The sequence below is a fragment of the Carya illinoinensis genome, chromosome 5, assembly GCF_018687715.1.
Source record: "Carya illinoinensis cultivar Pawnee chromosome 5, C.illinoinensisPawnee_v1, whole genome shotgun sequence".
In the NCBI taxonomy this organism is placed as follows: Eukaryota; Viridiplantae; Streptophyta; class Magnoliopsida; order Fagales; family Juglandaceae; genus Carya; species Carya illinoinensis.
This window is the reverse complement of record NC_056756.1, coordinates 40,407,020-40,433,966: the sequence shown is the minus strand read 5'-3', so window position 1 is coordinate 40,433,966 and position 26,947 is coordinate 40,407,020. Positions and strand designations below refer to the sequence as shown.

Below are 26,947 nucleotides of genomic sequence, written 5' to 3'. Positions count from 1 at the left end.
CCTTAGGGCCCCCTTTCGTTTTGGTACCTCCACAACCATTTACCCAATAAGGTTAGGTTGAATTTTTTCAAGTTACGAATTCTCAAGCCACCCCCAGAAATTGGGTTCCATATAAGTGACGAATTAACCAAATGAAATTTGAACTCTTCCCCCAATCCACTCCACAAGAAGTCCCGTTGCAACTTCTATATACGGTTGGCCACCTTTTATGGGGAGTGGGAGCAAGGACAAAAAATAGGTGGGTAAATTAGAAAGAGTGCTTTTAATCAAAGTAAGTCTGCCACCTTTAGACAAATAAAGCTTCTTCCAAGAAGCCAATCTATGCTCCACCTTTTCAACCACGCCATTCCAAATCCTCTCTGATTTAAAGGGAGCACTCAATGGTAAGCCAAGATATTTCAAGGGTAAAGATGAGACCTGGCATCTCAAGATAGAGGCTAAAGCCTCCGCATTAGGAACATCCCCCACCCGGCACCAATACATACTTTGTTAGATTAATTCACAAGTCCGAGACAGCTTCAAAGCTAGGAAATAAAGCCCCCAAAGATTGGATATGCCCGATATTTGCTCCACAGAAGATAAGAGTGTCGTCAGCAAAAAGCAGGTGAGAAATATCCATAAAACCATAATCACCATTCCAGAGAAAATCACCTTCCACAAGACCCACAATCATTTTACTAAAAGCTTCCACGACGAATAAGAATACTAAAGGAGAGAGCAGGTCTTCCTCTCTCAAACCACGAGAGGAGTCAAAGAAACCCACCGGATAGCCATTCACCAAGATAGAGAATCGAACTGTCGAGATGTAAAACTCCATCCATTTTTGCCATTTTCCCCCAAAACCACATCCCTTTTTTTTTAATAAGTAAAAATATTATATATATATATATCAATAGGAGTAACCAAATACACTAGACGTATACAAGAAAACACATTGCCCATACTAGAGTGCCCCGAATCACCCAAAAGCCCGTGAAAACTACCCTAAATACACCAAACCTGAATTGGAATGGAACACACCTCCCCAACCCCAGCCCCTTGTTTCCCGTACAACTAATTCAAATCCCTCTACAAGACCGTCTCTTCACAATTCCCTCCCTTTAATCTTCCCTCAACTTAAACTACCTCCCTTAAAGTTGTAGTTAATTGCCCATGAAAGACACTTTAACTCCGTGCTTTTCTTGAAACTTGATTTGGTTTCAAGCGCATGGCTCACCTCAATCATAGTGAATAGAGCTTTAATTTGGTCTTCATATGCATCATTTGAAATCCCCACGATTTGCTTAAACCCATTAACTTTATTAAGAACTCAATCCAATGGGAACCCACTATATTATTTAACGGAGGAAGAGAAACCAGGGGAGGGACATTATCCCAAACACAATACCCAATTGCACTCCCAACTCTAAGCCTTCCTCCACACTAGGCACCAACAACAAATCCTGAGTCTCCTCGACAGCTAAATGGTTACTGTCCATTGTCTCTGTCACCATAAAAGGTTCCTCCCCTCCATCAATGATGGCATTGCTGAAATTTACTTCACCCCCCGACAATCCTTGTAGTTCCACTTTGTCCAACCCTACTACCTCAGAAATAAAACAGGTAGGGGAAGCACTACCTTCTATTACCCCATTTGTATCTTCTAAAAGAGGCTCGACTGTTTCTTCCAAAGTACCAACCCCATTTGCAACTATTGACTGTGGGCTTACTACTCTCTCAAGAGGCATGGAGGATACGTTGCTGATATCCTGAGTGACACTAGCATGGACAAAGATGCCAGCATCCAATGACCCCCTATCTATGCCGATGTTGAAATGCCCTTTACCGACTCGATTGAGGCCTTCGACCTGTAGGATCTACCCCCCTCCCTCCCTCGTCCTTTTTCGACCCACTATCGAAACCCACTACTAGGTCCAGTCCCTTATCCACTTTAAACATCAAATCCCTCACATACTCCATAACTCCGGTCAATTGAGCTTTGACGTCCCACAAGACCCCCTCCTCAACTTCTCCCAATGTCACCTGACAGCCTTTGTCTTCAATAAATGCCTTACCCTTTCCTTCTACTGTGGAGCTAATCTTGACTGGACTACCCACCTGTGACCTCAACGTCGCAGTGTATGAAGCACCTTTGATTGAGGAACACCTTCCCACTATCTTTCCATCAACAAACTCCCCATTGTTGTTTGCATGCTTCAGTAACACTTTGAATGGACTGAAGAAAGTCTTTCCATCCAATGCCATTAGCGCCTTCTGGAATCACCAATAACCCTTTCCTCCTACCATTTTGGAAATCTGAGAGTTGCAGAAAGCTACCCTTTGCATTAAACTGATGTTGAATAATGAGAACTCCATTACCCATTCTTAGTTCTCTAAAGAATCCTTCATGACATTTAAGCTCTAAACAATACTCTATCCCCTTCGCCACCCACGACACTGCCGTCCCACCTAGACACATGAACTTAGCCAACCTTTTGCTACATTCAGAGATATGAAATCTATTTCCTCCCTCTTTTGTAAAAATAAAAGTTTTTGATTCCACCTTCAACCACCTCTCACCTTCCACCTAAACCGAATCCCCATCGCGCATCGTCATCATCAAATCCCAAATCCCAAAACTCAAATCCCTACTGAACTTAATACAGATTCTACTCCAACTCCTTCCGTAGAGGTAGCGCCATTATCCAAGGACCCCATAGATCAATCAGATTCAGCCCCAAGACCTATGAATAACTAGCAGATCCACGGGAGAGGAAGTCCCTTACGTCAAACGTAATTGCTTGTTCCAAACCACAAAAGTACAGCAAAGTGGAACCAAGGACGACCAACTATGATTTTCGGTGGATCTGGGATGACCGTTGGAGCTTTCTGTGGCTATCGATAGGTGTTTCAACCTCTCTTATAGTGGTCAACGTTGGACTGTGACTTCCTCTGTGGACTAGAAAAGAAGAGTAAAGCAGATCTTGCAGCTGGATGAGCCCAACAGACTCGCCAAAGGCCGACAACTCTTTTTGTGAATTGCACGGCCAATGGCACACTCTGACAGTCGACCGAGAGAGGCTCTTTCATACTTCCAGGCTGCCGGAGGGAGGACCGTCGCTGGACAGCCCTCAACGAAGTCGCCGGGGCCCGTTGGTCTAGTCTGCAATGGTGGTGACTAGCGTGGAGGGGAGAGGCTCTCTCTCTCTCTCTCTCTCTCTCTCTCTCTCTCTCTCTCTCTCTCTCTCTCTCTACACCAGCACCCTAAATCAACCACATCTTACAAGTAAATAAAGTAAGAACTTCTAGTTAATGCGATCATAGGCTTTCTCCATGTCTAATTTGCAAAGTACCCCGGGTTTTTTAGATTTAAGTCGTCCATCCAAAACTTCATTTGCAAGTAAGACTAAATCATGGATTTGTCTACCTTTGACAGGCATTCTAAGGCTTCGAAATTACCATTTCCATCACCGTATTCAACCGATTCGCTAATACTTTTGAGAGGATCTTGTAAACCCAGTTAACAAGGCTAATGAGGCGATAGTCTCTAACATCTATAGACCCATCTTTTTGGGGATAAGTGCTATGAAAATAGCATTAAGGCCTTTTTTCAAAACTGGCATTAGTATGAAAATCTTGAAAGAATGGCATCAAGTCTCCCTTGATCACTTCCCAACAAGCTTGGAAAAAACCCATGGTAAAACCATTAGGGCCTGAAGCCTTGTCACTAGCCACAACACAGATTACTTTACTCACTTCTTCCTTCTCAAAAGGCCACTCTAACCACCCTGATCAAGTGTTGAAAAAGTCAAAACCATCGACTTTCGGTCGCCAAGTGTGTTGTTCGGATAAGAGGTGTTGGTAATACTACTCAATGTGATTCTTGATGACTGATTGATCCAAGGAAACTGCACTACCTACCATCAACATGTCAATAGTGTTTTTTCTCGTATGAGAATTAGCCACCCTATGGAAGAACTCTGTGCACTTATCTCTCTCCTTAAGCCATAACGCCCTTGATTTTTGTCACCAAGAGATCTCCTCCAGCAATGTTACAAATTTTAACATAGTGGATGATGTGACTTGGCAGGAACAAAGCTTCTGCTTCAAATTATATAGGTCATAGATTTTCTGCAGAAATACCCAATTCTTACTGATGTAGGTCAGATTAGGAAACCTGAAGGGGTTACGGTCTCTCGATTGAATAATGCTTTAGCAAAGGCAGTTTAGGCCAAGAAATCAATTCTTTAATGGGGCCAGTTGTAAAATTTCTAGGGCAGCAACAAGAACGGAGCTTTCAGGCTTGTTTCAATATTTATCTGCTGACTAGGGAAAATGTGTGGGGTTTGAGGGAATCATAGGGCTAAAAAGTACGTACAACAATAGGGAAGAGGCAGAGAGTATCACACCAGGCACTCATTCATCCATTAACCAACTCAATTCAACATTAAGTTTTATCTCATGCATACCACTCTGTGTACTTGGCTAATGCCTTTTTACTTATTAATAAAACCTAACTTACAGAAAAAGAATACATAGAATAGATAGGAACTTGTATGCCATGGACTCTTCCTTTTTAAACTACAACTAGGACCCTAATTAGAAAATGACAAACTTTTACAAATTATACTGACATAAAGGCCACAAAGGCATGCTCATTCATGCCTCTTATCAATAAAATCCACATTTACATATCCAATAATATATATATACATGTACATGTTTATGCCCAGTGATAAAAAAATAACATACTTTCTTTTTATCGGGATAAAACAATAGCACATACTAATAAAAGAAAGCGATATGGATCAACCACAGCTGATGTCCAACAATAATGAAGACAAGGAGCGATCAGTGGAGGAGATTACTTTACTCTTTGTTAAAACTTTATTCCTATGGCCTAAAGCTGCAGATTTCAATGGCCTAGATTTTCATGATTTTCTTGTTTCCTTTTCTTCTTCCTAAATAGGTGTTACCTCTTGAATTCCCCCTTGTGTACTTGGGCTATGCCTATTCTTATTAATACATTCGTTTACTTATAAAAAAAATAATAATGAAGTTACCAAAACAATCCTAGACAAGATGAATAAAATACTAATTCTAACAATCACCATGGGCCAATAGTTTCCAAACCATGCCACCGGACTGAGCTTTTGGTGCCAGTTTGGATGGTGGAGTATTCTCAGCATACTCCACTACTATTCATTATTTTATTATTACTTTTCACATACATTTTACTATTTTGTACTAGTATTCACTACTATTCAATATTTTATCATTACTTTTTCTTTATCATTCACGGAATATCTGATATCACCTCAATACCCAAACACAATCTAATCTTTGGGTTTGAAAAAGGATACTTTATGTCTAGCTGTGGGAATTGACGTGGCACCATTTATCTTTTTCAGATTTGTCTTCTCCCAAAATCTATGGGCGAGTTTTTTTTTTTAGTAAGTGTTAGAAAATTCTATAAGCAAAGAACACAAAAGACATAGTCCAAGTATGCAGGATGCATACAAGACAAACACCTATTCAGATATAGAAAAATATACAAGAAAATAATGAAAACTTAGCCCATTAACAACTCTTGTGGTTTTTTAAAGGAACAAAGTATTAAGTTCTATCATTCCATTCCCTCCAAATACACTACACCAGACAAATAGGGACCATCTTCCATACTAGAATCTGTGGGTGAGTTAATATTGAATAGAATTCCAATCACACAGGTAAGAGAGAATAGGGTCCAGGTTCACTGCAGACTTCTGCCAAAACAAGTGCCAAAATGGGTCACAGGTATGCAATATTTTTAATGCAAGTTTCTAGAAGCCCCACAGCAATAATGGGAATTATTAACTCTCAATTCCGTGCAAAATCATTACCACCCACAAGTAGGTTGTTGAATATAGCTTACCATACTTGAAAAAAAAAAAAAAAAGGAACAATGATAAATAGCATAAATAATGAGCATACCTATATTCTGTCGCTAAGCTTTTCCTTATCAAAAGAATAGAAGAAACAAAATACATTCCCATAATTTCAGACAGAAAAAGTACAACATTGCTAGAAGATCCACTCCCAACTCTGGAAACTGCAAAAAAGAACTGCACACAGCCAAAAAGTGCAAATTAAGATCCAGAATAATAGAATCCACTGAAACACTGTTTGTACCATATTAAAAAGAAATATTGGAGGAAATCATCCTGCTGGTCCTGGCATGGTTACATGCCAATCATTTCAGAATTTATTCGATTTCTTGTCTAATTAGAAAGAGAAGTGAACCAATGTGTTCCAGAAAGTGATTCAAGTAAATTAATGATCTCACTTTTATCACTTAATAGCTATACATCTGTTAATCATCTTCCAGTCATGCAAAATTATGGGAATACATGGAGCCAGTCGGGATCCTTTGTCTAAAAGCTTCATGGCACAAGGGTTTTTCGACAGAAACTTTAAGCAATTTTGATAATTAGGTTTGCTTTGGTAGGAGCATTTAGCTGCCTGCATCACCTCAGCTATGAACCTTTCACCGTCTCAGCAACAATCATTCAAATGAATAACATTTTTGTTTGTTACTAATGAACATGTGCTCCAATTCACAATAAGAAGCTTGCACTTTTTCAGATCAAAAGAGCACAAGTAAATCATAATCATCTAAATTACATAAGCTGTAGATTGAAATTCAAAGTTATCAGAAAGTTGGATTACCTTCATTAGATTTGTTAAAAATCCCCGAACAGATATGACCACCAATATTCCGATGAACAACAATGAGATATACTGTACAAGAATAACGAAAGAACAGTAAGAGAAATGCAGTGTCAACCTAGATAGAATAATTAGATCACTTAAAAGTTGCGCATAAAAATACCAGCAGCACAAGCACCAGGAGGTTCTTTTGATTATTGCCATCAAACTATATATTTTATAAGTATTCATAAATTATACAACACCCAAGAATCGGCATTTTGCCTTTTCATTCTTTGCACACAAACACCTAATTGTGTAGTTAAAAGACCAAATGTATTTGGAGAAACAAGACGCCTCTTAAGACAAACTTTTTTGCTTGGACAGCTTCTTTGCGCAAAATTTTGACTATGGATAACCTACGGCAAAGCCAAATGATTGTCATGGACTGGTGCTATATGTGCAGAAAGAACGGTGATGCTGTGGATCACCTTCTACTGCATTGAGGTCGCTAGATCACTATGGGATAATGTCTTTAGAAGATTGGAGTTAGCCTAGGTTATGCCTGCTACAGTGGTTGAACTCCTCGCCAGTTGGAAGAATTTGGGTGGAATTCCGCAAAACACAGCCGTGTGGAAGATGGTTCCTATATGTGTATTCTTTGGTTCCAATGGAAGGAACAAAACAATCAGAATTTTGAAGATGGGGAGCGAAAATTGCAGGAAATTAGATTGTTCTTTATTAAAACTTTGTTCCTTTGGGCGGGTGTTGTAGATTGTAATGGACTAGATTTTCATGATTTTCTTGTTTCTATCTCTCCCTCTTAACTAGGTGTAAACTCTTATATACCCCCTGTGTATTTGAATTATGCCTATTCTTATGAATAAATTCTTTTTTTACCTATAAAAAAAACTATAGTGGAAACCAGGCTACGGATTTCTAGGAGATGAGAAATTCACAAACCTGTAACTTGACTAATCAAAAATAAAACTCACACATACACATACATTTGTTTTGATAAAGTAAACATATACACATATACATTTACACATAATTGTGTGTGTTCAAGCACCAAATTATCCTTTTCAAATGAACAAAATGCTCATTTAAATAACATCTTCCCAGATGAAATAACAGTGACTTTGGCTGAAACTCAAGTACTGCTGGAAAATATTCAGAACACAAAAATGTGACACTAATGCTGGTTAATGACACAAGTTTAGGATGTTATGCCCCTTCTTTCAGTCATAAACTACTTCTAGTCAGTAACAGGGCCTGAAGAATGAGCAAAGAAGAAAAAAATCCACACTGAATGAAAGTAACAGGACAATGGAAAATAGTGCATGATCAATTATTCCCTTATCTAGAAACAGGACTATACTGTATCAAGTATGACATGCCTGACACAAGTTTTAATTAAAAAAGAATTACACAGCTTTTTCTTTTGGATTTTTGTTATGAAACAATGCATTCAGGATGAATAAGATCAACACACCCCGTTTGGATACATGAAGTGTTTCATCTCATCTCATCATTACAACTTTTCCAAATTTTCACACAAAATATAATAAACAATTCAACTTTTTCAAATTCCAAAACAATAATAATATTAAAAAATAATAATTTAGCAATATTTTATTCAACTTTCAACTATCATCTCAACTTATTATCCAAACAGCACCTAAATGTGAGAGAGGGTTAATTAAAAAATTTCAGCGTGACTAATTTTGAAGGGGTTGGCACAAAAACTTGCTTGCTTATCCAATGTAATATTAAGGATACACTAAGTGAAAACATGATGACCCAAGGGAAACTTGTACGGCCCCAAGGGAAGGCCCAAGTTACATTTAGGTCTACACGCCAAAAGAACTAGTCAATGATAAAATTGGATCTCCATAGGAATCATTATTTTTTTTGATAGGTAAGAGAAATATTATTGATATGAATGAAAAAGGCATGAGCCATGTACACCGGAAGTGTACAGAAAAACACCTAAATACATTCTAGCTATGCTGAATCAAAGACAAAAAATCATGAGCATTATCCCCATTTAGTACAATAGCCGAAAACCAAGACAGTAGAGTATGCAGAAAAAAATTCTTCAGCTCCACTCTTGTTCGTTCCTTATCCTCAAAACACCGGGCATTCCTCTCTAACCAAAGACACCACATGATACATAACGGAATCATCTTCCACGCCGCAGCCACCTGATGACAACCTTGCAACTTCCTCCAGCAACCCAACAGGTCCACAACCCTCAGGGGCATCACCCAAGGAACATCAATCCTTCGAAAGATCTCATCCCACAACCCCCTAGCTACCTCACAATGCAATAGCAGGTGATCCACAAATTCACCATTCTCTTTGCACATATAGCACCAATCTACCATGACACAACCCCTCTTCCTCAAATTATCCGTAGTCAAGATCTTCCCAAGAGCAGCACTCCATATGAAAAAGGCAACTTTGGAAGGCACCCGGGACCTCCATATATTTTTCCAGGGAAACGGAATATGGTCCTGTGTTGTCAAGATATTGTAATACGCCTTAACCGTGCATTTCTTATTATTAACCCTCCACTTCACTCTATCCCCCTGTGTCGTTGGCAAACCCTTGGAATATAGCAGGCTGAAAAGATCTTATACATAAGATAGTTCCCAATCATGAAAATTCCTATTAAAAAGAATATTCCATTGATGTGAGCCATGCGAAAAGAAACGCATATCCGCCACTGAAGCCTCCCTATTAGCTGCAAAACTATAAAGAGCCGGAAATGCCCTTTTCAAAGCCTGGTCTCCGCACCATACATCACGCCAAAAACTGATACGGTTGCCCTCACCTGCTACAAAACAAATATTTTGTTCAAAACATGGCCACCCTTTCCTTATATACTTCCATAAACCCACACCATACCCCCCTCCCACTTCACTCGAACACCATCCACCCCAAGCCGCTCCATATTTAACATCGATAATTGTCTTCCACAAAGCTCCCCCTTCCGATTGATATCTCCACAACCATTTCCCCAATAAAGCTTTATTAAAAGTTCTCAAGTCACACACTCCCAACCCCCCCTGCTCGACTGGGGCACATACTGTCTTCCATTTAACCAAATGGAATTTCTTCTCCTCCCCTATACCCCCCAAAGGAACGCCTTAAAAAGTTTCTCGATCCTATTCACCACCCCTACAGGCATAGGAAACAGGGAAAGATACTAAGTGGGCAGATTAGAAAAGATACTAAGATAGGAGACGACCACCTTTCGATAAATACATCCGTTTCCACCCAGCCAACCTTTTCTCGATCTTCTCCACTACCCCATCCCAAATGGCTCTAGCCTTGAAAGTTGCGCCCAATGGAAGGCCTAGATATGTCATCGGCAAAGCAGACACCTTACAATCCAAAAAAGCTTGCTAAGCTGGGGGTATTAGAGACCGCACCCACTGGAACCATCTCAGACTTCCCAAGATTCACCTTGAGACCCGATACTGCTTCAAAACAACGTAGCAATGCTCGTATGGTTTGGATCTGATCAATATCCGCATCACAGAAAAGAAGAGTATCGTCTACGAATAAAAGATGTGAAATGACAATAAAGTTACCCGTGCTATTGCCCACCTGATAACCCGATAAGAGACTACCCTCCACAGCCGCCTTTACCATCTGACTAAGGGCCTCCATGACTATAGCAAACAGCAGCGGAGATAATGTATCTCCTTGTCACAAACCCCGAGAACTATTGAAGAACCCAACAGGTGATCCATTAACAAGCACTGAGAACCTTGCAGAAGAAATACAATGACTCATCCATGAAATCCACCTCTCACCAAATCCACACCTCCGTAGCAAATATAATAAGAAATCCCAGTTCACATGATCATACGCTTTTTCCATGTCTAATTTACAAAGAATACCTGGAACTCCCTCCCTCAACCTGTGATCTAAGCACTCATTAGCAATGAGCACTGAGTCCAGAATTTGTCTCCCATGAATACAAGCATTTTGTGGCTTGGAGATAATCTGTTCCATCACAGGACTTAACCTGTTGGCCAGCACTTTCGAAATTATTTTGTATATTCCACTAACCAGACTTATAGGACGAAAATCCTCAATGATCGAAGCCCCTTGCTTCTTGGGAATGAGAGCAATAAAAGTTGCATTAAGAGATCTTTCAAACTTTTGAAAAGAATGAAATTCACTGAAGACCTGCATAACATCACCTTTCACTATGTCCCAGTAAGATTGAAAGAAACCCATAGAGAAGCCATCTGGACCAGGTGCTTTATCCTTCGCCATCCCAGAAATGACCTTGTACACCTCCTCTTCATCAAAAGGTCTCTCCATCACATACACACTCTGGGTGTCAATAGACTCAAACCGCAGTCCATCCAGCTTCGGCCTCCACACAACCGATTTGGTAAGTAGGGACTCATAAAAATGCACAATATGATTCTCTATATCAGTCTTCGAAGATATTACCTCGGTACCTGAATGAAGAACCTCAATGGCATTACTCCGTCGATGAGAGTTTGCCACTTTATGAAAAAATTTTGTGCACCTATCCCCTTCTTTCAACCAGAGAGTGCTCTAGATTTTTGACGCCACGAGGTCTCCTCCGCCAACAAGACTCTCTCCAAATTTGCCATAACCATGCCCTTCCTCATTAACCCCTCCTCTGAGATGTCTCCCTGTAATTCTTGTCCTTCTATTTCCTGCAATTCCTCCATAAGGACTAGTTTCTGATTGTCAGTGTGGCCAAAAACTTCCAAGTTCCACTTTTTCAGATCTATCTTCAAGGCCTTTAATTTACCTGCAAGGATAAAACTTGGCGTGCCAGCGATCTGATACGATGACCACCAAGCCCTCACCAATTCTCCAAAACCGTCCGTCTTAAGCCACATATTTTCAAATTTGAAATGCCGACGACCATTGAGTATGCCCCCACAATCTAAGAGAATAGGGAAATGATCAGAGCTGACTCGAGGAAGCCGTTTCTGACAAACCCCCGGAAAATGAGCCTCCCACTCAGGAGAGACCAGAAATCTGTCCAATCTTGACCACACCCTACCATTTGACCAAGTATACTCACCCCCTACCAATGGAAGATCCATGAGATTCAAGTCAAACATAAACTCTGAAAACTCCTCCATGGCCACATAGTTTCGATGCTGTCCCGATCGCTCACTCTGAAAGCGAGTAATGTTATAATCCCCCCCCCATACACCACGGCACTTCCCCATAAAGAATAAATACCCGCCAACTCCTCCCATAACCTTCTCCTCTCCCTATCCACATTCAGACTGTATATACCTACAAAGGCCCATTCCCAACCATCCTCCACATTTTTAAACTTAGTTGCTATTGAGAACTCTCCAATACACTCTTCTACCGCCTCCACCACTCTTTTGTCCCACATAAGTAAAACCCCACCTGAGGCTCCTTCTGAAGCCAAGTAAGCCCAACCCACATACGAACACCCCCATAAGCTACGTATAATGCTTCTATTAATGCACCACAACTTAGTTTCTTGAAAACACACCACATCACCCTTCCATAATCGCAATAAAGATTTAATACGAAGGCGTTTATTGCGATCATTTAGCCCCCGCACATTCCAGGATATAATCTTAGGCTGCATTAACACCTGGATTGCCCCTCCCTTTCGATCTCTCCCTTCCGCCACTCCCTTCCTTCACATCATAATTAATGGAACAGGTTAACCTTTTAAGTTCCCTATCCCTCTTAACAGCTGACTTTGAGTGGCTTTCCTCCAAAGCTACAAGAAGGGCTTTAAATTGTTCCTCCTTGCCAACACAAGAGATCCCTATAACTGCTTGAATTTCCTTCACTTTTTTAAAAACCCACGATGAGGAATAATTCCTCTCTTCAACTCTGGGCGGAAGTGTGCACAAGGGAGTGAGGAAAGACCCCTCATCACCGGCACAATCTTCCCCAACCCCAGCCAATTGCAAAACAGCCTCACCTCTAGTTGCCACTACCTCATCAGAGCTCCCCACCAACACCGGAACACCACACGAAGACCCTGCTATAACAGAAGAAGAGGAAGCTTCCTTAGTACCAAAAACCGCCTCACCCACCTCAACTTCCACTGCCCTGCTATTACCCTTACCACCAGCATACAAACCCAGCATACCCATAGGAATCATTATTAAGAGCATGAACTTCTACCTCCCAAGCAATGTAAAATCTCATACGCCACCTACACTCATCATCAGTATGGGGTATCAAAATCTCACCCCATTAAATTTCTAACGTCCTCATTGGGTCATTCCATCATTGGCGACATAGCTAAAGTCACACTTTTAGCTGGGATAGGCTTTGATACCGTTTGTAATGCCAAATGGAAGGCCTAAGTCATATATGAGCTATAGTTCAAAAAGACTAGTCAATGGTACAATTAGAGGCCCAATGAAATATCAAACCAACCATTATAAAGAGTAAAAACATCTCCCTCCCAAGCAATGTGGAATTACATACACCACCTACACTCATCACTTAGTATAGGGTATCACAATATCCACCCTTAAATTCTCAACACCCTCAATAGGCCATTCTATCGTAGGTAGCAAGGCTCAATTCCCATACTTCTGGATGGGATTGGCTCTGATGCGATTTGTAATGCCTTAAGAGAAGGTCCAAGCCACATCATCTAGGCCTATACTCCAAAAAGACTAATTGATGGGAAAATTGGAGCTCTATTGGAATCATTATAAATAGTAAGAACTTCTCCCTCCCAAACAATGTGGGATCTCCCATACACCACCTACACTCGTCATCAATATGGGGTATCACAAAAGTGAATCCCAATCTCATGGATTTTGAGACCATCCTTCACAAGATGTTTCTTGCAGATAGATGTCCATATTTCTTACAAAACAGGCTGAATATAACAATCATATCATATAGAGATCAGAAAAACTGCCCATTGGTTTGGTTTGAAGCAATCATTCATACATGTCAGCAGCATGTGACATGTCAAATAAATAAAATATATACACAGGAAGCAAAAATGATCAAGGCTTAAATGGTCTAATGGCTGTATTTTGTGAATCGTCTGCGAGTTTGTGCCTAGTCGGAGTCCAACCATGTAGTAGTCTCAAGTTTTAAAAAGTGTTGCAAACTAGATTTGGTAAAATGGAGTTAAGTTAAAATAACAGATGCTGAAGATTTCTGAAGTCTGGTCAAAAAGTCAATTAGAATTTACTTAGCATATGGTAAGCAGCGTTAACAACTAACCTGCGACAGTAATGCAGCATCAATTCCTATATCAAAGAATTGCAAAAATATGGTTATAGTCCTGGTAACAGGATCAACTGAACCAGCCTGTCAAGAAGAGATAACCATGCGATACATAAGCAAATCACAAGGTTAATTAAACACGTATTAAAGAATTCTATAATGTCAAAATTATAAATTCAACATGAACATATCAACAAAAGGGATCATTAAGAGATGATAAAGTACCTCCTTGAAAACAACACTTTGCAAAGACTGCACAGATCAATTAGATCAATCAGGCACCTCACTTTCTATGCAGTAAAAATCAGATTCAGAATAAGGAAGAGTATTCAAAGGGCATAACAAACAAGAGACTAAAAGAAGATCTCGTCAGAAAGTTTGTAATTCTAAACTTAGAGGGTTAGGAGCACAAATGGGAATAAATACAAAGTATAAGAATTACCTTAAAGTCGCCGTTTATAGATCTTATAGAAAACGCAAACTGTGCACATTGGAATTTTTCTTTCAGATTTCAAAGTAGGGACTCATCCAAAAGTTTTCATGATGATGAAACTGAGATGTTATCCCCAGTGAATGGAAAGGATCCACTTTGAATGAGAAAATCTTGGAAAATTAAATGTGCTCTATTCCAATTGGACTGTTTCCTTAAGCAACGACTATGTAAGTACATTTAGATACCTGAATATGGAGTTCTTAAACCATAAAACCCATAGGTTTTAATTTCTACCGTTCAAATGGAGACTAAAATGAAGGAACTTGGTTAAGTAAAGCACGAAAAGTTGCTGGGCTTGCCCAGTAAAAGTCATTGATGCTCATCTTGATTTAATCATACCAAAGAGAGGCTAACACGGACTAAACCTCTTCTATGTGAATTAGGGAAATGATATCACCCATTTGAAAATGATGCAGCCACTATTTGTGCATGGTGTTGCTTAGTAACTCTTTTCTCCAAATGTGAGGGAATCTATAAATCAGGAAAATAATATTCCTAATAGCCATCGTCAACAGTTCATAAATAGTTGTGATGCATTATTCCAATATGCGTGTTCAGCTGTATTCAGGCCCAAAAAGTTTGTATAATGAACACAGATATTTGGCTGAACTACATATTTCCTTAAAAATCAGACAATTTTCAGTAAATAATCCAGAGACTAAACTAAAATTCTGGGACAAAATTTGGGTGTGGACTTAAATCAAGTCATCAGGTCCCCATTGGAAAAGTGTTTATCCAGGCTCCCAACATCACAATTCCAATTTTATCAGAGTATCTCTATCTATGACATTTGGGTCTTTAAAAGTTCCAAAACCTACTCATTTTTTCCCTTTTTTTACCTACTGGTCAGCTATACACAATACAGGAAATCTTAAACCCATAACCTCACCCTCTATGTGTCCCCATGGAGATAAGAAGTTTCATTTGAATCAAAACTAACTCAAACTCTTGGATTTTACAGAATTTTTTTACAAGTAAATTTTACAGAATTTAAACCCACATTTCAAATTATAATGCAAAATTTGACTTGCCGTTTTAATATCTTCAGGTTGTGTAGAATTTTGTGGATTTGAAGGGGGTAGTACAATTTGACTTTCGACCCCAAACCCTAATCCCAATATTTGCTACCAATCAAATAAGGTCTTGAACATGCAAATGTCAGCAAAAAACAACATGAATTGTCCAGAATCTACACAGAAAATACCTTAATCATTTTGTACACACAATAGACAGAACATGCATAGCCAAGAAGATTCTGCATGTGACCCCTCCAGGTTCGAGAATAAGCAGCAGCCTCCTGCATATTAAGGGAAAAAACTGAGATTTACGCGTTTGAGCATTTTCATTAAAAAAATAAAAAGATTGCATGACAAAATTCAATAATGTAACTGTTAGTAGCAATTTACAGCATCATATAATCACAGAAAATAAAACTAAAATATTTTTCTTTATTTTCTAATTAAGATAAAATATTGTTATTGTCTATTTAAAACATTATTCTTTGTTTTTTATCGGTAAAGAAAGTTTTATTGAGAATAAAACAAAGGCCCGAATATACGGGACATATAAAAATTATTCTTCATGGCAAAGAGAACATGCTATTAACGAAATTACTCCATAAACAGAAAGTTATAGATAGCGGCAACAGAAAACAATGCAATAATGCTTAATTATGTTGAAAAGCTCCCCACCAATGAAAGAAATTGTTCTCCAAATAGAAATATACTCTGGTAGGCCACACTATTTCCTTTTCAAAAACGTTAATAACTCCAAAAAATTTTTATCAGAAACCAACTTCAATCTATAGGTTATAATGCTATACTCTCTGATATTCATTGATTCATAATTTTTTGAGAATTTTCTGTATTATGGGGTACTACCGGAATCAATTCATTTTGCACAATTTTTCAGAAAGACTAGGGCTCCATGGCTTACATCCTGTTGACAATAAACATCTTTTAGAAAAATTTCAGCTAAAATTATTATCAGAATGCTGCATATACATATCAAAATGTGAACAATATGTACATATATATATATTTAGAAGTCAAAATATAAACTTTATATTTATATAGAAATATAATTGTGAAGAGAAACCACCTATTAGAATATGTATATTATCTCTTAAGTATGATACTTAAAATATTAACAAATATAAAACAAGCAGCTCATACTCTGCTTGTCATATAATATATATGATATATAAACATATGTGAATGGATCTTCCGTTCATGATTTTCTGATGCCGCTTTCCATTTCTTAGAATGTATTTAATTTTAGGTGTTTTCTTTTGTATATTTCCTGCGTAAATGGGCTTCCCCTATGCATTCATTTCTAATAAAATCTCTTCTTAATTCTCAAAAAAACATATATGAATTATGAATTATAATCAGCACTAGTCAGCATATATTTTTAACTTGTCATGCCAACAAGAGAGAGAGATGGTCCAAGAAAAAGTCTAAAAGCAAACTTCATTAGTTTACGAGCATAGCAGAGCTTCTTTTGGGCATTATATACATATATATATATATTTTGTACTGAACCTTGCATTGTTACAACTACCTAGATTGGCATCCACTTACTACCATATATTTTGAAGGGGCAAACTTAATAGGTACCAATTCATATGGTACAATATAAATATTTCTCCTTAATTAATACAATTACTCCTAACTCTAATGGAGCAAAATACATCAACAAAGGGAAATAAAATACGTTTCTTTTCTCCACCGTGTCAGGGGAGCAAGCAGCACATAGCTTGTGCATGCAATGGTATGTGCTCAGAAGATTCTGGTGTGGTGTTTTTAAAAGCATACATCAAGGGAAAAGCACTAGCACAAACTAAAATTGTAGCGTATGGCCCAAAGACCACAATCATACATAAGCATAAAATCAGGCGCCTTTTGTGCTAAATGCAAAGCACAAATAAGAGCATCCTAAAAGTTTTTGAAGTCAATCTCTCATAGATTTCATCTTTTTTTTTTTTAAAAAGTAATAGAGAATTTATTAAGAGAGCAACGGAACACCTGTGTACACAGGCAATATACCAAAGATAGCACCCATCTTCAAGAGATACAAGGAAAGCACAAATTCATTCTTTTTTTTCTTATTGAGAAGATGGTTGGGTATTCCCTGTTATAAGATCATGGTTGCACTACATAGTAATTTCTGTACCATAGCAGGACTCGCATAGCTTTCTTGCTATACAGCAGGACTACAAAACCTTTTACATATTAACCTAAGAACTCATGTCATGCACCAAAATCCATATAATCTGCTTACAATTGTATCTATTTTTACCATACAGTTACACTATTACCGTTTTGAAATATTGTTCTTCATATAAGGTAATAATTCATTACAACACACAAAAAGGGGTACAACCCTAGTACATTTGATGCACACTTGAGAAACCCAAAAACTCAATTTCCTTGCAAATGAATTTCTCATTATACAGCGCTTTGAAAAAGTATCATAGCCTTCAGCAAAACCACAGCATTAGCAAATATGTAAAAGGTACTGCAGAAGAATGGCAGAAAGGCTATTTTCAAATAACAAAAAGTAAATTCAGAAAGTTATCGTTGGCAGTGTAAATTGCTTATAAAAATAAAAACCTTAGCTTGTCGGAGCTCATAGATTTCCAAAAATAGCTGCTTTGAGAGCTCTTCTAAAGCTTGTACCTCCGCTTCCATGTTTTTTATGTCTACAGAAAAATCATAATAAATAAATTATATCATTACACAAGATACATTATTGAACAGTGGAATGATAAACTATAATAAGATGAGGCCTCTGCAAGGCAAAAGAACAACTGTTGATACCACGAAAAATAATATTAAACCTGACTCTTTTAATAATTCAAAGCGTGTCAAGTAACATAGCAGAACCACTACAGTCACATTATATTCTGCACGCCCAAATAAACATGCTGCATCTAAATGCATTGTTTATAACAGTTCATGGTAATTAAGAGTGAGCATATATGTGTAATTACCCTATTCATTACTTGAGTACAAGAAAGTAGGAGAAAGATTACATGGTTATCCAATGATTTTCTCCTAAAAAACTTATTTCAAAGAAAGATGAGTCAGTACATCTACTTGGCATGATCATAAGCCTTTTCCAACATGATCTTACAAGTGATACCGAAATACCCTGCCATGAAGCTATTGTTTATTCGCAATACAAAGTAGTTTAAACCAAAGTCCTCCAACAGTCCCACAATTGAGAAGAGCAGGATATTAGATGCGGAACTTCAACTTCTTCAATCAAGTATAAGGTAATTAACTTTTTTTAAGCTATAAGAATTTCATTAAGAAGCACAAAAGGCACAATCCAAGTAAACAAGATGTATATAAGAAAAACACATCTAGAAAGCAAAAACAATATAAGAAAATCATGTGGATGGAACCCATTAAAGTCAATAGAAGCAGTCAAAGGGGGAAGGTATTGAAAAAGAACGTTCACAATCCTCAAAACTTCTATTGTTCTTTTCCATTCAAATACACCATATGATACAAGTAGAAACCATTTTCCATATCATATTACGACCTAACCCTCTCAAAGAGTCAAAAAGGTCTACTGCATGGCACAACCCATCTCCAACCTTTTCACCTAGTTATACACTTAGAAGTTTCTGTTTTCATACCTTAGTTCTTTGGGCTTCTATCATTGTACTCAATGGATCTAGTTTTCAAAACTTTCTTTTCTCATTCTATAGCTCCTAACTTGTAACTAGGTGTTCTCTTGCGTATACTCTGTGTGGGCAACGCCTATTTACTTGTTTCAATAAAATTTTATTTTACTAATAAAAACAATTATATTAAAATGCATACCTTCCAACAAACATATATTCTGCAAGAAAAGAAGTAGAATATTATTTTAAATGTAAAACAAGAATGACCTTGCTCCGTCTGGTCCTCTTGCACAGATCGCACAACCGTGCCTATAATTTGTTTAAAGAAGGATCTAGCCTTTACCTGCGCCAAACAACTTTTACTCAGACACAAGTAGGCCATCACAGAACTGAGGCAAGGACATGAAACATACAAAAGTTCACACTTTGATCATCTTGTTAATTTTTCATCATGAGTCATGTTATTAATTGTCTTCCCTAAGAAGCTCTAATGTTTTTTGAAAGGTAAATGAGATTGAAATCAAATCAACAAGGTCCATGAGATCCAGATTGAAATTGGGCACAAAAACAACTCATGCCTGCGGAAACAATCTGCCCCACAGTGCCTATAATCTAACACCATCCATTCTAAGACCCATCATTCCATCTTTTAACATATTACAGGTGCACAGAGTTTGCAATCAGAGGCAAATTGTGCAAGTATGGGACTTGTGAAAAACATCATAATCTAGATGTACAAAGTCATCATGCATAATGTAAACCACTAACATAAAAGACATTTATAGTTAACTTGCATAATCCCATGAGTTTTACGAAGATTTGTTTTGTGTATAATTTTATCCTCTTTGATTATGCAACAGCTTTGCTTGATTGTTATATTTCAGAAACCCCAGCTTTAAGTGTAAAAGAATTTCACACATACACTTCTCTAGTTCACTAAAAAATGTTCGATACTAAAATTTCTCACTGATACCGTATATGGTGTAACCAGTGTGCATCTAACCCTAAAGACTTTTTCAGTGAGACGGGATTGTATTTCTTACCATGATTGTTGAGAGAGATCAATATACAGTTGCTACACGTTTTCATATCTTTAAACTTCTCACTTTTTAATATTCTCGAAGTTAGTTTTTCTATTATATTTGGTAGTCACTTGTAAATTTCCGTGTACAAAAGTTATTTGCAAATATGATACATATTCAAAGATACACAAATGTATGGACTTGGAATGACATGCATCTTAACAATTGTCATCCATTCTAACAAAGTAATCATTTTTTTATGATGAGGTATCCTAGAGACCTCACAACTGCAATGTCTTTTACCCAGTTAAACTTAGGACCCATGTAACACGTCCCCATCACACAAATCAAGTAAATCATTGGCTTTCACCAATGGGACATGGCACCTGGAAATTTTTTGCACTCAAGGGTTCGAACCTTAGACCTGGAGAGAGCAATCCACCAAGACCAAGGCACTTACCAGAGCCAACCCCTGGGGGTTCAAAGTAATCATAAAATGAGTGTTTATGAGAGAAATTTGCAAAAATTAGACATCTCATGAAGTAACATAAAAATGTTAAGCAAAAGAATTTTAACCATTAGGCCAGCATCCACGGAACCAGACATCAGAAGTTTAAAACGAGAAGAAAGGAGTTTGATCAAAGATATAGGCAGATAAATAAACCTCCTCCGATCCTTGAATACGCTTCATCTCCATTTGACAAAGAATAATTTTCTTTTTCTTTGCAATACAAGTCTCAATTGATTGCATTAGTTGTCTTTCCAAGGCCTTCACCTCATACTCCTCAATCTCTCTATCACATTTAAAACAAAAACAAACAGAAACATAGGAAATCAGGTATCACTGGAAATCCAGAAGAAAACAAACTGAAAAACATAATATGAGTAACTATGCTTTCCTGGTAATGAAGCTTTAACATCTAAACAGATTTGTTGTTTAGTTTAGGCCCCCTTATTCAGTTGTTTTTAATTTAGTTATCTCTTGCAACTTCTTCTCAAAAAAGAGTCTTGAAATTGATTTATTGCGTGCTTTTGCAGTGAAGTTCCTGTTTGATTGAAAAAGACTGATGCATGGAGTTGTGAAGTTCTGCAAACTGATTTCATTGGAAAAGCTGCATGCTGAGCAGCTCAACAAGCCTCTAATATCCTACTTGGGGCTGGCTAAATAAACCATCCAAATGGACTTTTCTTCATCTTGTCCCTACTAGGGGCTAGATGTGACTTTCACACCCTTGGATTTCAGCTTAAGTGCTGGTGATGCCCAAGCTGCATGCTGTGTCTTAACATCGTTTATAATTTTTTTTATCAGAACATTGCTTATATTTTGTATAAGTAACGTGACGAAATTTTATCAAACAGTGCAAAGGCACTACCTTAGTACACTAGAAGAACATATTACGTGTACCTAACTAACAAACTTATCCCATTAAGCATGGTTAGTCTAGCAGCTATCTTACAAATCTTTTTATTCCATTTTACACAGATTTATGAGTCACCCCTCCCACCTACATCACAAGGACATACAAGGAGAGCTGTATGCATTCAAAGCAAGGACATCTTACGATTTCATCTACTAGATTATAATGATGGTAAGAACTCATAAATTAAATAAGACTTCACCCATCGCCATTTTCTTTCTCCTCATCCTTCCTTTTTCTCTTTTCCCCTTCTTGATTCCTTCAGCACAATTTACAACTAGGATTTCATTCTACTTATGTCAACATCTTCATGTACATGTCCCAAAACTGCCATTCCATCCACATACCTGCACCCAATGTGGAGGGATTGCATTTGGATCATCCAGGTATGCAGTGTTGGCCCTTTTACTACCCACCAAGGCAATTGGGGCAACCTACCAAAGACAATCAAGTCCTAAAACACTCAACCTTAACTTCTTCACCGCTTATTGTTCTATTCTTGCTGAATTTGTATTCTATAGTTCTATCCACCCCCTCCAAACCCCAACCCTAGTCCTAGCTTCACAGTGATGCATTAATTGGATATTTATATCAAAGAAACTCATCCTTCCATCATCACGTCCATCCAAAGATGATTACAAAGTCGAATCAATAATTTTGAAAAATTGGTCAAAATGTATTCTTGAAAGCATGATCAAGCAAAGTCCAAGCAATTGCAGAAGAGGTAAGAATGATCAGAAGATAGCACAGGGGAGAGAGAGAGTGTGTGGGTGTTCAGAAGATTATATACAGGAACAATAGCTACTTGGAAAAGTTACGCTTCACTGTCTCAGACCAAAAGGCAACATAACAATATTACTTTATTACCTAATGAAGAGGGACAAGTAACTGTATGGCAAATTTACAGCCCCAAAACCAGATAGGACGGCCATGACAGTAACCCCAATGACCCCAATTCTACTGACCAATTGAGGCATTGTGAAGAAACCTGAGAAACAAAACCATGAAGAAGCCAACAGCTAAATAATAGTAGATATTTCTAAACAAAAAGAAGTGTAATTTATTAACAAGCATGAAGGAAAAGAAAATCAAAGGGAAGAAAAGGAAATTTCAAAAAAAAAAGCATGCAAAGGAATAAAAATGGATCCACAATGTTTAGAGGCTGTGGATCTATAAAGAAGTGATACAATATATTCAAGCCCATCCATTAGATGGATGAAAAATAGGTGACACATCACGGTCTTCATGGTTGGATTTTAAAGGGAAATAAATTGCAAGAAAAGGTGTTATTCTGAAGGTTAAAGTGACAGCTTTAGTAGTTTGGTGGTAATTTGAGGGGGTAAAATGTGTTTTTCTCAAAGTAAAAAGACCATTGACATCCTCAATACTTTTTTTATCATGTTGTGTTGTCAATTTAGACACTGTGTATCTAATGCCTTCAAACATAATCTAACGATACAAATTTCATATTGACATATTTAACCTCAACAATCTATGAATTTTCAATCCTTAACAGAACTTTCACCATAAATGAAGGAATCAATTTTAATTGTGACATTAAGTAAAAGTTGTGATGTTTGGAGTTGACCAGGTCATGCCTAGAGGGATGTTGGAGCTTTTGGCATGTTGGAAAAGAAAGTCTGGTCAAAATGATATTCATGTTATTAGGAATGTGAACCCTTCCTGCTTAGTATGGTGCATTCCGAGAGAATGAAATGCCTGAAGTTACGAGAGTTGTGAGAAGACAAGCTCAACTTTACAACTTTCTTGTCTTGAATCACATTTTGAGTGTTATTCTATTAATGCCCTCATTGGTGTTTCTAATTTTGTAGATTTTTGTACTCTTTTTCCAATATCTTTGATTTCTATTTAATGTTTTCTCTTGTATACTTTTTTGTAAACTCGGTTTGGGTTCCTGCGTTTTTTACAATATAACCGATCCTACTCGCAAAAAGATGTCTTTTCATGACATTCTTGCCTTTAAATTTATATCATTAACTTTCAAGTCCTAGAACTCCACGTTTTATTTTCTCAGCCATTGTTTAAGTTTTGTCTATAAATTAAAGCTCCAGTTTTGAGCATCGGCATGTGTGGCATGAAGTCAAAACTTAAGAAAAAACAATGAAATATATGCAAATTTACTGAAAGATGGTGGTAGCAATTTAAAAGATAAGAATAATAGTCATAACATTGGGGAAGGGGGGGAAGGGGTACTTATTAGGCTAAAATGCAAGGGAACTACTCATGACAGCAGAGCATTGGGGCATACAAACATAATTCATTAGTGCATCGTCTATTTGAAAAGATTCAACAAAAGACCAAGTCACGTATTTGACTTATACTCTAAAAGGACTAGTCATGCTTACAAGTAGAATCGTTTGGAACCAATATAACACAAGAACTTTTCCCTCTTAATTAATGCAGGATCTCATTAAACACCCTCTCAAACTAAATCCACGGTATTAGAATCCTCCCCTTTAAATCCCTAACATCCTCATCAAGCCATTCTGTTGTATGTGGCCTAGCTAAAGTCTCGTAGCTTTAACAAGAGATTGGCTTTGATATCATTTTAACAATGAAAAGAATGTTCATGCCACATATAGACATATAAACCAAATGACTAGCCAAGTCGGAGTCCCTTGAAATTATTAGAAACCGGAAAAACTTCTCCTTATCAATAATATCCCCATTCATCAACCTCTCATACTAAATTTGATTTGTTACACATTAAATAAATAGGGTAATCAAAGAAAGAGAAGATTTATCTAAGAGTTAACAAGGATCAACTCAAAACCTTTGTCAGGTGAAGGCATGGGAAAGTGAATGCCCATTCGCCAAAAAGCATAAAGAAATGCAAGCAAGAACAAGATAGCTCCAAGTGCAGCCCTTTCCTTCCTCACACCTGAGACATATTCAAATTAACAAGGATAAGGATAGAGAGAAAATTACCGCAGTGATGCCCTTATAAATTTTGCTTGTAAAAGGTGATCGTGTTCTAGTAATCATTGATTTACGTTAGGCCTATATGTTTTTCTCATCTTCATCAGCATACCGGTATCCACTAGTTAAACAGCATACCGCGCCTCATAAATTCATGACATCCTCGTCACATCCATGTCATGTAATGCTCCAGTATCACATGGTTGGGCTTACTAGGTGGTCTGATATCATACAAAATGACCTAGTGAAAGTGCTATAACAACAAAAAGGCTAGTGAACTTGGAGCTTCCCTATAATCATTTATAAGCACGCTTTTGAAGCTTTTTGAAAAAAATACATAAAATAACTATTAATTCATTAATTTTCTAGACTATCAATTAGTAGATGATGAGTATTACAAATATTTTAATGACAATCATAGTCCTATGCTTAATGTAAATGATTTCAAACAAGTAGGTAGAGATAGATAAAAAAATAATAATAATAAAAATAAAATAAAATAAAATAAACCAGGATGTTCAAATCTAAAGCCCATCCTTTGAACACTAGATTGCACCTTGACAAGTATGCATAATTTTTTTTTTTTTGAGCTGTAAAATAATAATAATAATAATAATAATAATAATAATAATAATAAGCAATTTATATTTGTGGAGAATTTTGCATGTTGAATAAAAACACAAAATTAGCGATTGAGACGATGTTGAGCTTGATATATTAAATCAAATTCAAGAAGAGTGAAAGGCCCAAAACCTTGTTGCCCAATTGAGCTCTATGAATAGAACAGTTAAAAACCAAGCCTGCACATTGCCACATCAACTCTTAATGAAATGAACATGGACTGAGATCATGACCATACTAATTAAATGCATTTAAACTTTCTGTATGAATCTGTTACAGAACATATACAGTAGCAAATTTGAAACATGCAAGATGGCTATTAGCCAACTATAAACACCAATTTTTACACTATGTACTAATTTCTCATATATTCAATCAAATAGTTGTTACAAAGGCTCTACACAAACATTACATCGGTGATTCAACAGAACAGCTATTCCTGCGTACAAAAGATATTAATACTAAAAGATTGAACATGTAACGAGGCTAAGAGATGCAGTAACTGAGATTTAGCTTGTATGGGAACTCAAGCTAAACCAAATCCCGACTAAAGAAAGACTCCAGAGAATCAATTACAACACAATGTAATGCACCAGTGAGCTCCTAATAATCAACACGAAGAAACTTTTCTACACAACATTTTTTTTTGTTTATGGGTGACTTTCCTACACAACAATTATAGCAAATGGAGGGAATAATTTAACGAAATTAGTAAAAATTTAGTAAAAGGCAACGTACCGCTGTTGCAAAGCATCAAGTAACAATGATAATAAGGCAGCATGAAAACCAGCAACAGTATCAAACAAAATAAATCCAGCTTCCAGTTCATCCATCGTGCCCTACAGCCAATACGAGAAAAATAATGAATTAATAAAAAAAATTCTTCCACGGAAAGATAAGTGAAAAAGAGATAAATCAACAACTCGGTAGTTTCTCAGGAACCAAACAGAGAGGAAAGAGAGAGATGGGGAGAGATACGTACTCTTTGGAGAGTATAGGAATTATCTCGAAGAGGACGAGCTGGAAGAGGTTGCAGGAGAAGGCGAAAACGACGCTAAAGATGATCTGGACCAAAACACGCTTCTCTTCGTACTCCTTGTAAAGCCTGCGATTCAGGAACCAGAGCCCCGCCCAGCCAAGTAGGCACAGCGACCCTAAAACAACCACACTCTCGTAGATCGCCCATCCCCACCACCCCATCTCTCAAAAACAAAATCCCTCTCTATCTCTCAGTCTCGGCTCTCGGGTTCCCTTTCTAGATTTGAATCTGTGTTTCTCGCGAAAGCTTTTCTGATTTGTTAAATAGTTGCCTGTTTTGAGACAAGAAACCGTAGAGTTTAAAAGAATGGATAAGTCAGTGAATGCATTAAAAAATTCAAAGAAAGAAAGTTAACAAGTTACAAAACACGAGTACGTTACGTCAATATAATTATTTTAATAATTTATAAATTTATTTTTATAAAATTTATTTACTCATAATTTTTAAATACAAATTAATATAATTATTTTATTAGATTATATTATAATATTTTTACTTTATGATATAGAATTATATTACTTTATTGGAAAGGTTCATATTTGAGTATTTCTTTAATTGTATTTAATAGCTTCAAAATGGATATTCTTCATAAATAATTTGATTATTATATTCTTTATTCTATTGATTAGTAGTTATATTTATAATTGATAATTAATTTGATTTATATATCTCAAACCATGTGAAGAAAGGTATATCAATTTATACACTTTTTAAATACTTATAATATTTTATTTAGATATAATCTCTTTCTATTTTTGTGAAAGTAGAAAAAAATATTAATCATTTCTGTTTATTTTCTTCTTTCATATAATATTGTTTTATATAATCTTTATTAATTTTAAATTCTTCTTT

At 37.1% G+C, this 26,947-nt stretch overlaps 1 protein-coding gene across 3 annotated transcripts in view; it reads right to left on the bottom strand.

The window, feature by feature from the left end:
• The window catches only part of LOC122309572 (GPCR-type G protein COLD1), a 36,897-nt gene extending 10,501 nt beyond the window's left edge, over window positions 1-26,396 (bottom strand). Inside the window, exons 1-12 of one of the 3 annotated variants that reach the window (XM_043123082.1) lie at window positions 26,039-26,396; window positions 25,795-25,895; window positions 24,290-24,397; window positions 22,363-22,483; window positions 20,742-20,871; window positions 19,323-19,398; window positions 18,034-18,122; window positions 15,624-15,716; window positions 14,152-14,178; window positions 13,924-14,010; window positions 6,688-6,759; window positions 5,953-6,083 (exon numbers count right to left, since the gene is read on the bottom strand). In XM_043123082.1, coding sequence (XP_042979016.1) covers window positions 5,953-6,083; window positions 6,688-6,759; window positions 13,924-14,010; window positions 14,152-14,178; window positions 15,624-15,716; window positions 18,034-18,122; window positions 19,323-19,398; window positions 20,742-20,871; window positions 22,363-22,483; window positions 24,290-24,397; window positions 25,795-25,895; window positions 26,039-26,256 — 1,253 coding nt within the window. In that variant the 5' untranslated portion in view covers window positions 26,257-26,396. Of the gene's footprint in view, window positions 1-5,952; window positions 6,084-6,687; window positions 6,760-13,923; window positions 14,011-14,151; window positions 14,179-15,623; window positions 15,717-18,033; window positions 18,123-19,322; window positions 19,399-20,741; window positions 20,872-22,362; window positions 22,484-24,289; window positions 24,398-25,188; window positions 25,236-25,794; window positions 25,896-26,038 lie in introns of those variants that run through there. The other 2 variants (XM_043123081.1, XM_043123083.1) reach the window with 2 other exon arrangements.
• Between the last annotated feature and the right edge of the window lie 551 nt (window positions 26,397-26,947).